This window comes from Chanodichthys erythropterus, chromosome 13 (assembly GCF_024489055.1).
Source record: "Chanodichthys erythropterus isolate Z2021 chromosome 13, ASM2448905v1, whole genome shotgun sequence".
NCBI lineage: Eukaryota > Metazoa > Chordata > Actinopteri > Cypriniformes > Xenocyprididae > Chanodichthys > Chanodichthys erythropterus.
In genome coordinates this window covers 47336882-47350516 of record NC_090233.1, presented here as the reverse complement: position 1 = coordinate 47350516, position 13635 = coordinate 47336882, and the positions used below count along the sequence as shown (strand labels likewise).

The window sequence follows — 13635 nt, the reverse complement described above, 5'->3', positions numbered from 1 at the left end:
TTGTTTTTTCAGAGTTTGTTAAAAAGGAAAAAATAATAGATGCAATTTGCGAAACCTATGGGTTAAGTCTTAATGGAGACGCCAAACACAGCGTGTCCTGACCTCTGCATATTCAGACCGCCTAATTGCACATCCAGACTCTGTGCTTTTACAATGCCAGCGAGAAGGCTGAGATCTATTTCTGGCTGTGTGGTCACACTATTGTGTGGGTGCAGAAAATTCTGCTGCATTAAACTAATTTTCCAGCACCACAGCCCACGACAACACTTTAAGTGCAAAACAGGTCATCAAGTGGAGTGAGTGGAAGAGTACGTCTAATCCATGCGAGGAGCTCGAGTTAATTCATCAGAGTGCCGGTTTGTCTAAACTGCCATTGCCCTGGCGTTCTGATTACATTAGCAGGGGGAAAAAAGGTTGTCGCTACGAATGGAAGACACAGCGAGCAGCTGTCGCGGTCCGAGAGGGCTGATGTAAGCCCCTATTCTCAGTGAGTCCGTGCCGGTTTCAATTACGCACTAACCCCTGACCCCACGCTGCTTGTAACCGAGAGATGAGAAGAGGTGCTGGGATTGACGCCTAAGCTCCAAACGGCAAGGACAGAATGGGATTTGGTGGCTCTAAATGAGGAGTTTGTGGCACTGTCCCTTCTCGAAGTGAATGGGATTCCATCTGTAGTGTGTGTTTGGGGGATGGGCGGTTGCTTTTCTTTGCTTTTTTGGAGCGGTTTTCTATAGACACAGCTACACTTTAGACGGTGGAGTGAGGCCACCTCTTCTGTTCTTCCTTCTGCCCCTTTTGACCCTCTGTCTGTGGTCAATGTGGAGATTGCCAGAAAGAGACAGCTGCACTCCAGGCTTCCCGCCTCAGTTCCCTGTTGCTCTTTGAGCCTTTCTCTGTTTTCCATTGATTTCTCCATCACCCTCTCCGCTGTGTGTATCTGCCGCTTTAGAAAATTTCATCTCTGTGGGGTGGACGAAGGCTAAGTTTCCCAGCCCGAAAATAAGAGAAATTCGAGACCCTTTGGCTTTGGCTTTGTGGCAACAATGTCTTTCCTCTCTAGGCGAAGAGAAATCCCTAGGGAAATCAGATAACATGCAGCCACATACAAAATTCAAGGCCAATAATCAAACCATCAATTGTTGGGATCAAGTCAAATGCGTTTGGCAGACGTGGACGGGCTTTTAAATGCACATCACACGAAACAGCAGGAGCTGGTCTTCCATTACAGTACAAATAATTCATACCCTGAGAGATTACTGTAAAGATTAAAAGATATGAGTGCGTCTCAACGCCAGAGATTCCACACGAAACGCGATCAATTTGAGCCTGCGGTGCGTTTGCTGAAAGATGCTGATGCTGGCAGTTCCTTCTCTGATTCAGTAAGCACAGATTTTTCTCCCTAATTATGGTCAAATTACAGACTCTGGCTGTGGGATCACCAGCCTCTCCTTCCATTCTCTCCCACAATCCTTCATTCTTCTGCGAGGACGGGGAAAAAGCGACATATCTGTTTTAAAAACTTGATGGAGCACGCTGAAAAGCTGAGCTGTAAGTGTTTACTAAAAAGGAGCCATTTTGGAGTCTCACATTTTCGTGAACTCACACAATTTGGCAGAAACCTCTCTAGCTCTCCTTCCAAATAAAGTAGCCGATTGTAACAGGATCATGATACACTGATGGTATCAAATGGCTGATAAATACCATGGTACTGAATTATTACCATTTTCATGTACTATGGACTTTAGTAAGGATATGTCAGTTGTCCTACCTTAGGTGATTTTTGGCTTTGAGATATTTTGTTTTCTGAATTCACAAACTACAGCTACAGTCATACTCCACAGACAGACATATGAACCAACGCAATGCTGTTTTTAGAGCATCTCGCTCCGTTATTGTTGAGTTTTTAAAGGGTTAGTTCACGAAAAATGAAAATAATGTAATTTATTTACTCACCTCATGTCGTTCTACACCCGTAAACGACATGGGAACACAATTTAAGATATTTTTGATGAAATCCAATGCCTCTATTGCCAGCAAGAGAATTAACACTTTCAGATGCCCAGAAAGGTACTAAAAACAGTTCATGTGACTACAGTGGTTCAACCTTAAATGTTATAAAAGGACAAGAATACTTTTTGTGCACCAAAAAAACAAAATAACGACTTTTCAACAATATCTAGAGATGACAGATTTCAAAACACTGCTTCGAAGCTTTACAAATTTTTTGTTTCGAATCAGTGGTTCGGAGCGCCAAAGTCACGTGATTTTAGTAAACGAGGCTTTTTTACGTCATAAATTTGTTTTGAAATTTCAATAGTTCATTTGACTTTGGCAGTTTAATACGTGATCTGAACCACTGATTCGAAACAAAAGATTCGTAAAGCTTCGAAGTATTCTCATCGCTTTATAATATTAAGGTTGAACCACTGTCACATGAACTGTTTTAAATATGTTTTAGTAGTTTTCTGGGCATCTGAAAGTGTTAATTATCTTGTTGGTAGTGGAGGCCTCACTGAGCCATCGGATTTTATCAAAAATATCTTAATTTGTGTTCTGAAGATGAACGAAGGTCTTAGGGTTGTAGAACGACATGAGGGTGAGTAATAAATGACATTATTTTCATTTTTGGGTGAACTAACCCTTTAAGCTGTTGTATTAAATGGTTAGATCATCCAAAAATGAAAATTCTTCCAGTCATGAACTTTCAATGGAGGGACAGAAATCTCTCAGGTTTCATTAAAATATTTTAATTTGTGGCTCAAAGATGAATGAAAGTCTTATGGGTTTGGAGCAACATATCATTTTGGGGTGAACTAACCCATCTTCTGTATACACCTATAAAATGCACCTAATCAAAATCAGATGAACTCAAAACCAGCCTAATTATAAAGGTCTTCCTTGTGACCTAGGAAGTCACAACTAGTTGATTTTGAAAACAGTAGTTTAGTACATCCCTAGTATTTACATGGTACTCCAAGAGACTTCAAAGAATAGCTATATACTACTGTACCATGAAGCATGTCGAAAAAACATGAAATTACCATGGAAGCCATATCCAAAAATCGTTCTACTCATATCATTCTGTTATCCCAAATCAAAAACAGTCAAGATACACTCAAGATATCTGGATTACATGTAAGTCAATGAACTTGCTCAGTCTAAATGCCACAAAAGGTTAATGACTAGCTGTTACGTTACTCTATGGCACACACTGGACACACTTCATTTGACAAGCAGCCAAAAAGCTGAAAGCCCAGAAAATGCAATTGTATCATCTAGGCCCAGCACAAATGTGATTTTTCTTTTTTAAAGAGAAGAGCACAGACTTCAAATACTGTGTGGATTATTCAATAAAAAGGCCATGTCAAACGCAATGTTCACAAAATTGAGAATATGGGCTGGAAAGCTGTAATTGGCATGATAAAATGTAGAAAAAAAAAAACATGTCTAAGTAGTTAGTTCTTATAGGAGCTAACTTAAGAACCTTAGTCAGATGCCATAGTTAATTTGACAAAAACAAGGATAGGAGAGATAGAAACAGAAGTAAAAATTCATACAAAGGGATATGTAATTCAAAACATTTACAAATTTACACAAGAATTTCAACTAACGAATGATTTACAGAATTTAGTTTTTCGAATGCTCCATGAATGAGGTCCAAAATATCGTACTGTCATTGGTTGCATCTATTTTTTTGTTTTGTTTTTGTCTACCAGAAATGTGTGGAAAGAATGAAAGCCTATTTCCGTCATGGAATAAAAAGGCAATTGCTGCTTTTTATCTCACAATTCTGAGAAAAAGTATTGCGATAATTCTTTGTCAGAGTTGTGAGTTTATATTTTGCAATTCACACTTTCTTTCTCAGAATTGTGAGTTTAAATCAAATGTATACATATTAAATCATCATCATAAAATATAAACAGGCTTCTACTGGAAAGACATTTTCTATATTTTATCAGCTGACCGTGGTTCGGATACACTGCAGTCAAACTCAATATTGCATCTAATCTGACTACGATCCATACCGGCTATTGCTGTAATACCATATCACATCAACACAACAGAATAATCACATGACACAAGAAAACAACAGCATTTCCAAACAGTGATGGTGACACTTACCCTTTTTCTGGGGGGGCCTTTATCTTCCTCCTTCCCTCCCTTGCCGCTCTTGGCATGTTTGGCGGTCTTCTGCTCTCCTGGCTGCTTGATGGTGATGCGGATCTCAGGAGGACAAATGTAGTTCTCCAGGTTCTTAGGAGGCTTCTTGGCCCGCTTGGTCGTTTGGATCTTCAACTTCAGGCTGCCTTCAGAGAAACTGGCCTCCTTGATGGAGAATTCCTGCTCCTCCAGCCCATCTCCCTGCCCCCACCTCTCACTGTCCGCATTGGAAGTGACATCCATGTCCTTCCCCAGACCGAGGTCTTCGTCCTCTTCATGGTCCTGTTGCTCTCCAGGTAAAGGGAGGCTCTTCATCGGACTGGCGAGGAGACCCACCTCACTGAGGTCTGCTCTGTTGATGGTGGTAACAGTGGAGAAGAACTCCTCATTTCCTTTGGGCCGGGCTGTCCGATTAAGGTCTCTTTGCTCCATTGACAATCTCAAAGCTTGGTCCAAGAATCAGGAAACAGGGACCCAAAAGGACAGTTGGGCACCAGTCCAGGTGATTGAGTTTAATCAGAGAGGGATGGCTTTTGGCTCTACTGCTCCCGGAATCTTATAAATCTCGCTAAGGTGGAGTTTTTCCCAGGTGAAACTGAAAGTGGAGTCAAAAAGAGCAAATTATTAGTTGATTTAAACTAGAAACACATTCGTATATGTCCAGATATACCAAATCTCATTGAACAAGCAAAAAAGGTCTGTATCAAATCATTTACACATCACATTCTCACTTACATGTGTCTTAACCATGCAGATAAAGCAACTTGGCTAAATCCAATTTCTTCAGGGTTAACCAGAGAGTTTCTGTTGTTCTAACATGTCGCAACAAGTGACAAGTCGTATTGTTAGCACTTGGTTTCTATTTCTGTTACATAGTGTTGGGTAGCCCAGCTCCGGTCAAATCTCATAAGTCCAGTGAGGTAAACATAGATGTGTATTAAATACCAAAAGTCCTTTTGATTATTTTTAATCAGAGATGCATAATGTTTTTACATTTAGATTACTTTTGCCATCATCTACCGCTAATCTTGAAAAACACAATTTCACTCAGAAAAAAAAAAAAAAAAAAAATCTTACTCTGTAGTAAATCACATCAAATTTTAATACTGCACATTATAATGCTGAGATGCGAAAATTTGAATTTAAGTTTTTACTAACATTTTTACTAACATTTGCAATTTTTATTTTACATTTTTTTAGGGGTCAATGACACTATTTTTTGTGTTCATATGGTTTAGTTAAATTTAAAAGGGTTAAAATTTCAAATTGCATTTGCAAATTACTTGTATATATTCTCTTTTTTGAGGACAAAGTCGAAAATGTCTGATTTTAATTCATTTTGAGAGAATATTTGGGGGATGATTGCAAAAACGTCAATGTGGTGTAACTGTAAAAACTGTACCAAATAATTCATCCTGTTTAAAAAAGGTGAAATTCTCAATAAAGAAATTCTCAGAAAATAAAAGTAAATGGAACACCAATGTTCTAGATATTATAATTAATTTGGGGAATCATGTGAGTCAAATCAAATTTCTGAAGTGTCAAGGTGGTGTAACCACCTTTCAAGAAGCCATTTTGTCCAAATTGTGCAAGAAGACAATGTGACACGAGTATTAACTTTTTAAAATATTCCCTCCAAGGCCATGTGCTTACATAGGTGCCCATGATAATGCCTATCAATTATGATGCTGATTAAAGATGTAATATAAACTAACCTACTGTTTTGAACTATGGTCAAGTGTTTTTTTTTTTTTTTTTATTTCACCTTTTTTAAACAAGATCAACTATTTGGTACAAAGTTTTTAGTTACACCACATAGACATTTTTGCAATCATTCTCCAACAATTCTCTCAAAATAAATTAAAACAGACTTGTTACCAAGTAATTTGCTAATTTATTTTGAAATTTTAACCCTTTTAAATTTAATTAAATAATATGGACACAAAAAAATTCATGGACACATGTCATGTCATTGACCCTTAGACAAATAGTAATAGTAAATAAATAGTATTAATAGTAGGACCATTTTAAAATCATCCATTTATCAGTTATTGGCCATTACATGAAAATAATTTAGTTTTATTAATAGAATTCACATATAATTTTTTAACATTTCAATATGTCAGAGCCAATATGTAGTGATGAAATACTTCCTCAGTACCGTAATTCCTATTTAAGTGGGCAAGGTGAATTACTGAACAAGACAAATGCATCTTTGTTAAACCACCAATTAATCAGGATCAGGGTTTAAGCACACAGTCTTCAAACTGAAACAGTTGAACTGCTGGCTCCAGGCAAACTCCCTGACACCATAATTACATTGCTGACCAGCTCATTTGCTTTAGTGGTCAGTTGAGTAAGCCTAGTCACGGTGTGAAAGTCAACAAATGAGGCCTCTGGCCCAGTGATAAACACTTTCCAGACATCAAACAAACCACAACCTGAGCGACCACAGACCTGGAAAAGTCCAATTAGGGTTGAATGTAACACCTCCGCAGCACACATCAAGTTGGATATTGAATGAATTTAGCATGATACCAGCTTTCAACATATCAATTATTTCAAACCAAACCACAATGCATTGACTAAACAACTAGGTCTAAAAATAATTCTAAAACGCACTCTGATTGGCTTAGACTGATGACATAGGGATGTTATGTCATACTCATGTCAAGTTCCAGAGACACACACAGTAAAGCATGGCAAAACAAAGCTGACAACAGCCAGAATGGTGGACAGTGGCAAATTTAACACTAATCCTTGAAATAAGCAGTTTCTATTTTGGAGAAGAGATCAACACAAACTCTCCATTCCCCAAGCGTCAGTCGCATGATGTCAGTATTGATGTATATCGACTGAGGGTTCGGCGCATTGAGCTCAGTCTCTCATCTGCTCTTGGCTTGTTGTCAGACAGAGCTCAGTGTCATTTACCCTTTCAACTGCCAGACAGGTGACAGATGAGAGGCTACTGAAAATAACGGCAGCTATCGCAAGACAGCCTGGTCCACGCTAGACTAAACAGCTCTATCTATCCATCATATCATGACAGTCAAAATGGCATGTTTCTCATTCCAGCCCATGCCGACTCAAACACAGCCATTCACAAATCCTCAGTGAAACCCAGTTGTTTATCCTACTTGTCTATACCTAGTGTCCCGATGCATCTTGGGTGTTCTAGCTATTTGGCAAACCAACTAAAATTGTGACGTAAATTCACAATGAACACGTACACACTGCAGCTAAAAACGGTTGTCACTCCTCTTTAAGGGCTTAATACTGCTCGGTACAAACATGGTTCAGTATGGAAGCCTTTCTCCGCCTTAAAGCGAAAAAAATAAATAAATGATTGCAATTTTATTTCTCATAATTATGACTATTCCTTACAATTGTGACTTGAGTATTTTACAGTTGGGACTTTATTTCTTGTAATTGCGGCTACATTTCACATAATTGCAACTTTTTCTTACAAATTTGAATGTATATCTCAAAATTGCCAATAGTTTGCATCATTGTGACTTTATTTCTTGTAATTATTCATTTATTTCTAATAACCATGTCTTTAAACAGTATTTTACAATTCATTTTTTAAATAATTGCAACTTCACTTCTTACAATTTGTATATCTCACAATTAAAAATGCACTGAAAATGTGGCTACTGAAAATTCAGCCGAAACAGCTATTTTCAGTTTCGGGTCAAAATGGTTTTGGAGGGCTGAAATCAGTGGGCAAAACAGATGTTTAGTTAGCTCTTCTCCAATGGCAAGTTTTTACTGTGTTCAGCGTCTATTTCGTGCACACAACGTGGATAAGCTACAACAGTTAAACATGTCAGCTGTGTGGACACTAATTGTCAATCCAGAGCTAATTTCTCGAATTCACTCCCTAAGTCTTAAGTATTGTCCCTCATAACCAGTAGTATAACAAGCCTATAAGCAAGCTTGATTGTTATATTAGTTTGACATGAAATAGAAAAAAATTTAAAAGTTGGCTGTAGGGCTGGGTTTAAAAAATATTGATTTCTCCATTTTAATCGATTCTCATTTTGACGAACCGATATCGATTCTTAAATCCCAAGAATCGATTAGTCTAGTCTGTTTTCAGTTGATGAATGAATAGAACATTGTAGGGATCTTTCCATCCAATAAATGGCAATAAGCTTTGTACTTTGTTATTTTTTATATAAAACAAAGTCTCAGATTTCAAAATCTGTCCATTTTATTATGAAAATAGGGCTGTTCACATAGCCAGTCAATAATCCAGGCTGTCCATACACTCACAAAAATAACACCGATTACACAATGCTAAACCCCAACACTCAGTTTATGTAACAGAAAGCCCTGTCTGGTAGAGTGGGCACGCTAACTGCACACTAATTGTGTAAGAAAACAGTCAGCTCATAAACAGGTTTATTATTATCACAAATATGCCCCGGGCAGACCGTGGGTAACTACAACACATAAAGCAGTTCTGTGTCAGCAGCACTGCCTGTGGCAGACTCAAAGGGGGGGGGGATATATTCAGACGCTCATACTCAAGGGGCTTTACATACTGATCTGCCCTCTTTTCTGATGCATCTCAATTAAGATGATCATAGCATCGGGGGGCAATTATCTGAACGAATTCATCTAGTTCAGCTCAACAAAATCAGCTCAACTGGGTTATGATTATAAATCAATCAAATGTGTTTCAATAGTGGCTGAAAAGTACAGAAATAAACTGTAATAAGGGCTTAACAAAAAGGATGATCAGCTGACCTAGGGGTGGTTAAAAAGAACTGCCACTTGCCCTGTCAGGCCAGTGCACTGGTGTCACTAATTCTTATATACATTTTTATAACTTAAAAACTGGTTTTGTGTGATGCATTGAACATTTCTGTTGCAAATTTAACAATTTAAACTAGCCTTCAAGGATGGAGTTGTATATATAATTTATATAGGCCTATATTACTTTTATTATTATTATTATTATTATTATTATTATTATGAGAAAATACATAAAAATATACATATAAAATATATAAAATGTACTAGCCCAGTTTTATTTTGAATATACATTTTATTTAACATACGTTTTAAAATAAAAATGTGCCAGTGAAGATGCTGACAGTGCAAGCAAAATCTGAACTCCTAAAAGACCTTACTATTGATGCCTGATTTTAATATGACACTATACTGTTTACAAGTGAGATGTACAGTATGTTCTGGGTTTCTTTTAAAGCCTGTGCTCGAAAGACCTTTTTGAACTGACACAATCTGTAGTCTGGAGTCAGGACTGTGTGCTGTGGTGAGAGGAATCCTCTCTGTCCCCGTCCCTTTTAAGGTCATGAACAGAGAGCAGGCTTGAGGTAGACTCACAAATAGCCTTGCCAAACAACCATGTGCTCACACTTTGTTGAGGTCTGGTGGCAAACACAGAGGAAACTCTAAGTAGCTTTATTATCATCTTTTTGATAAGATACCAAAGGGATCCAGTTACAATTAAAACTCCTTTGAAATAATAAACATACTTTGATTCTCAATTGTTTACAATAATTGTTCTCTACGATTCCCTTTTTTCTGCAGACATTTCGTCTTTATTCTTATGTTATATCTAAGGAGCATTTGTGACCATTAAAGAGGTCTTCAGTTTGTGTCTTATTATACTCTATTCATTGGGGTGTCAGTATTTGGGCTGTGTGATTATAATAAATAATCAACTATATTTTTCGTTTAAACATTTCAATATATAAAACATGCCATGTAGAGACTTCTGACAACATTTCCGGGTGATGACCCAAATTATTTGTCAGAGTTTTGAATCTATTTACTGAAATAAACAGTTTGCAAAGGCACTGATTCAAACGGACTGTGTTTTGGTTACTAATCAAGGCAAGAACAGATACTGATGAATAATGAACAATTCTTTCATACATATCTGTCTTTTCTTTTTTGACATCGTAATTTTTAATCAAATTGTCATAATAACTGGATCTTGTGGAGAAAATGACTATGGAAGAGGATTCGAGCCAAGCAATAATAAAAAAATAAAACCATCTTGAGATTAAAGTCATTATAAAGCAAGATTAAACTCAGTTTTTTGATAAACTCGAAATATAACACAATGTTCATAATAAACTCATTATGAGTGAATGAAGTCATTGTGTTTTCAGAAAAAACTTGATGTCAAGTTAAATGTCGAGAAAAAAAGTCAAAATAAAATGTCGAATAATCTCATATTTGAGAATTACTATTTACAATGTTGCTTAGTTTTATATGCAAAGCAAAATGATTGAAAATAAACATGGTAAATACTAGGGGTGTAAATACATGTATTCGTCCCGAACCATCACGGTACAGAGGTCACGGTTCGGTGCGTGCAGTCATATGGCGGTCAGTCACAGGCGATCTACACACCAATCCAGAAGGGGGCGCATGGTAATGCAACTCTGTTTGCTAACCGCACAACAGGAAAAAACACAGATGCTCAATCATGTAATCTCTCAACCAATGTTTCAACTGCAGAAAGATATCAATAAAACAGCTTGAGAATATCTCACGTAGCATTATATTTACCTCAGGCATTTAGTGTTGACAGCATGTTAGTTTACTACAGAAACGAACCCTAGAGAGTAGACTTGTGCCGATATTCTGTAATGCGATAAATCGCGATAATGAATATTCACGATCGTCGGCACTTCAGAATACCGTAAATAATAATTTATTACCAATTATTAATTTTTTTATAAGGCAATTAAGAATACTTTACCCATCAATCGTATAAAATGCACAACACCGCTATATTCTGCGTCAAAAGGACACGTGCTCAGATTTAAACAATCCCAACATGCATGTGGCACATGGCGGAACCAGTGAAGGAGACGAGCTGAATGAAAGTGCGCGTTCACTCTCTGACAGCAGAGGGCGCTGATGGAACAGCAATGTGCAGCAGTTACCACGGAAACCGTGCAAACAAAGTAACTGCGCTAGTGAAGTTTTTAAAATGCTTCAAACAGCCATTCATTTTTTTGTAATCTCAGTGTTGTTCATCACAGCAACAAATACTGAATACTTAAAAAAGACTTAAAAGGATATTTATTTTCAAACCTAAACATTTTTATATTTTAATCTGGACTACAACATGCCCTAATGATTAGAAATGTTCTGATTATTTGTTATTGTTCAGTAAAACTTTGAAAACTTACAGCTTCATTAGTTAACATGTTAATTCATTATCACTAAACTGACAATAAAAATACTTATAAAGTATTAATTATTATTAATTAATGTTAATTTCTTAGTTACTGTTTAATACCATTATTAAAATCAAAATAACTTATTTAATGGACCTGAGATAAAACTAACAATGATCAGTTGTATTTCTAAACTAACGTTGACAAAAAATAACACTTTCTGTAACAAATGTAGCTATTGCTCAATCTTAGTTAATGCATTAAATAGAGTAAAGTGTTATCTGTTGTTCTTTATAGCCTAATTCTTTTGCATTTTAATCTGTTTGAAAAGAGTTGTTTTTGTTTTATTACAAAAAGAGTTCTTAAACCTGTTAAACTATGACAAAAATGGTTTTGCAACTTATTTTAATATCGTGATAATACCGTATACCGTGATAAAAGCTTCATCAATTAATCGCAACATGAAAATTTGATACCGTCACATGCCTACTAGAGAGGAACATTTTGTATATTTAATAGGGTTGGTTTCCGAACTCTGTACTTTTAAGGGCACCGACCAAATTACATTGGCACTACCGAGTACTGATTCCCATTAAATAAATCAAAACTTCGGTACCTGAGAACGCATCTGGGTATGAGAGGTACGTTAAAGAAAGAGAGATGAGAGACCATGCGACATCACCCCTGCAACTTGTTTAAACAACACGCAGGGCAATGGCTAAACGTTCTGAAGTGTGGTTAAATTTCACAAAACTAGATGGAGACTGAGACAACGCAATTTGCAATATGTCGATCAAAACTTGAAAAACGCTTACTCGAGTCCGTATATGATCTATGATCCGCATTGCGAACATTGTTAATCTCATTGCTGCATTCCGCGCAGAAACCGCTCTCATGCGTGCTGCGCATGTTGTTACTTACATACTAAATATTGTCACAGTCATATTTTCTATGTGTTCTTCGTCAAAATCCAGCTCTGACAGCATCGTGGAGAAAATTAAACAACACTTTTGTGCTATTGTGTTGAGGAAACATACACTCACGGCATGTGACGAATGCAATGCTGAACAGCAGAGGTGAAGAACAGCGCGAGAAATGGCTGATCAGCGGTGGAGACCAGAACAAAGATGGAGGACAAATTAATAGTCGCCGTGTGTGGCCACCCTTAGCTCTATGATGCGTCATCATATTTTTATCGAGACAGGAATAAAAAGGACCTTTCCTGGAAGAGGATAATCGGACAATCTGGTAAGTTGTAAAATGCTTTACATGATTTTAGCCGTTGATACTAGCCCGCCTGCTAGCTAGCAAAAGCCGGCCGCCATGCAGACGCCCCTCCCATGACGCGAATTCGCATCTGAACACACTTTGTTTAGAGGCGCAAATAGAGCAAATCTGACACGCGTCTGAGTGTCTGACTCCAAAATGTTCAAGCGTCCAACTAGACGCGTCTGACGCGAATTTAACGTGCAATTCGCGTTCAGTGTGAACGCAGCATAATATTCAAACATTTGTTCATAAAACCAGAGTTTCATAAAAAAAAAATGTATCTTTAGTTTTCACCCCCTTGGTGTACAGAGGTACGTACCAAACCATCATGTTTGTGTACCATTAGACTCCTAGTAAATACTGGATATAATACAATCCCAGCCTTACTGTTATTGCCAAGAAACACAGTGAGGAACAGAAGTACAGTCTATTCAATGGAGTTTCTATCAACTGGAATTTTCTTTTTGAAAAGACATATTTTTAGTGTTTTGTCAGCTTGAACGAGCGAACACCCATGCACACAGCAGCACACCATATTGAACGGACTGTACTTCTCCCTCACAGGCTGATCTTCGTTTGTGTTAAATCAAATAAGGCGTCTTCTCTGGCTAACATCAATAGACCCCTCAGAAGTGGCACAGTTCTACAAACGAAGGGAAACTTCACAATCCCGGCCATATTTGTTCAAGGGAGACATCAACTGTCATGACACGGCTGAATTACACACTCCATGTGCCGTAGCTTCAGGCGGCTACACAAAGTATATTCTACATCAATGGTGGGACGCAAATAAACAATCACTGGTAGCATGAGGTTGCCAGGATTGAAACAAAATTAAACCAAATGTGTCTGCTGTCTAAAAATCATGCTTTCTTTTCAAACGCCTTGACCAGACACAGTCACACAGTGAAAGGAGAGGCTGACCATGATGTTAATTTCAAGGAAATCTAGTTTCTTGAATGGCTGAGCTGACACAACAGACAACACTAATGGGACAAGGTGCTAAAGTGACATGAGGAGCATGACTTAAATGATT

The 13635-nt window shown here is 37.5% G+C and overlaps 1 protein-coding gene across 1 annotated transcript in view; it reads right to left on the bottom strand.

Annotated features, from left to right (window-relative positions):
- setbp1 (SET binding protein 1) overlaps positions 1 to 13635 on the bottom strand; it is an 80755-nt gene that overhangs the window by 52961 nt on the left and 14159 nt on the right. Inside the window, exon 2 of the mRNA XM_067405791.1 lies at positions 4123 to 4756. Within this exon, the coding sequence (XP_067261892.1) occupies positions 4123 to 4593 (471 nt within the window). The 5' untranslated portion in view covers positions 4594 to 4756. The remainder of the gene's footprint in view (positions 1 to 4122; positions 4757 to 13635) is intronic.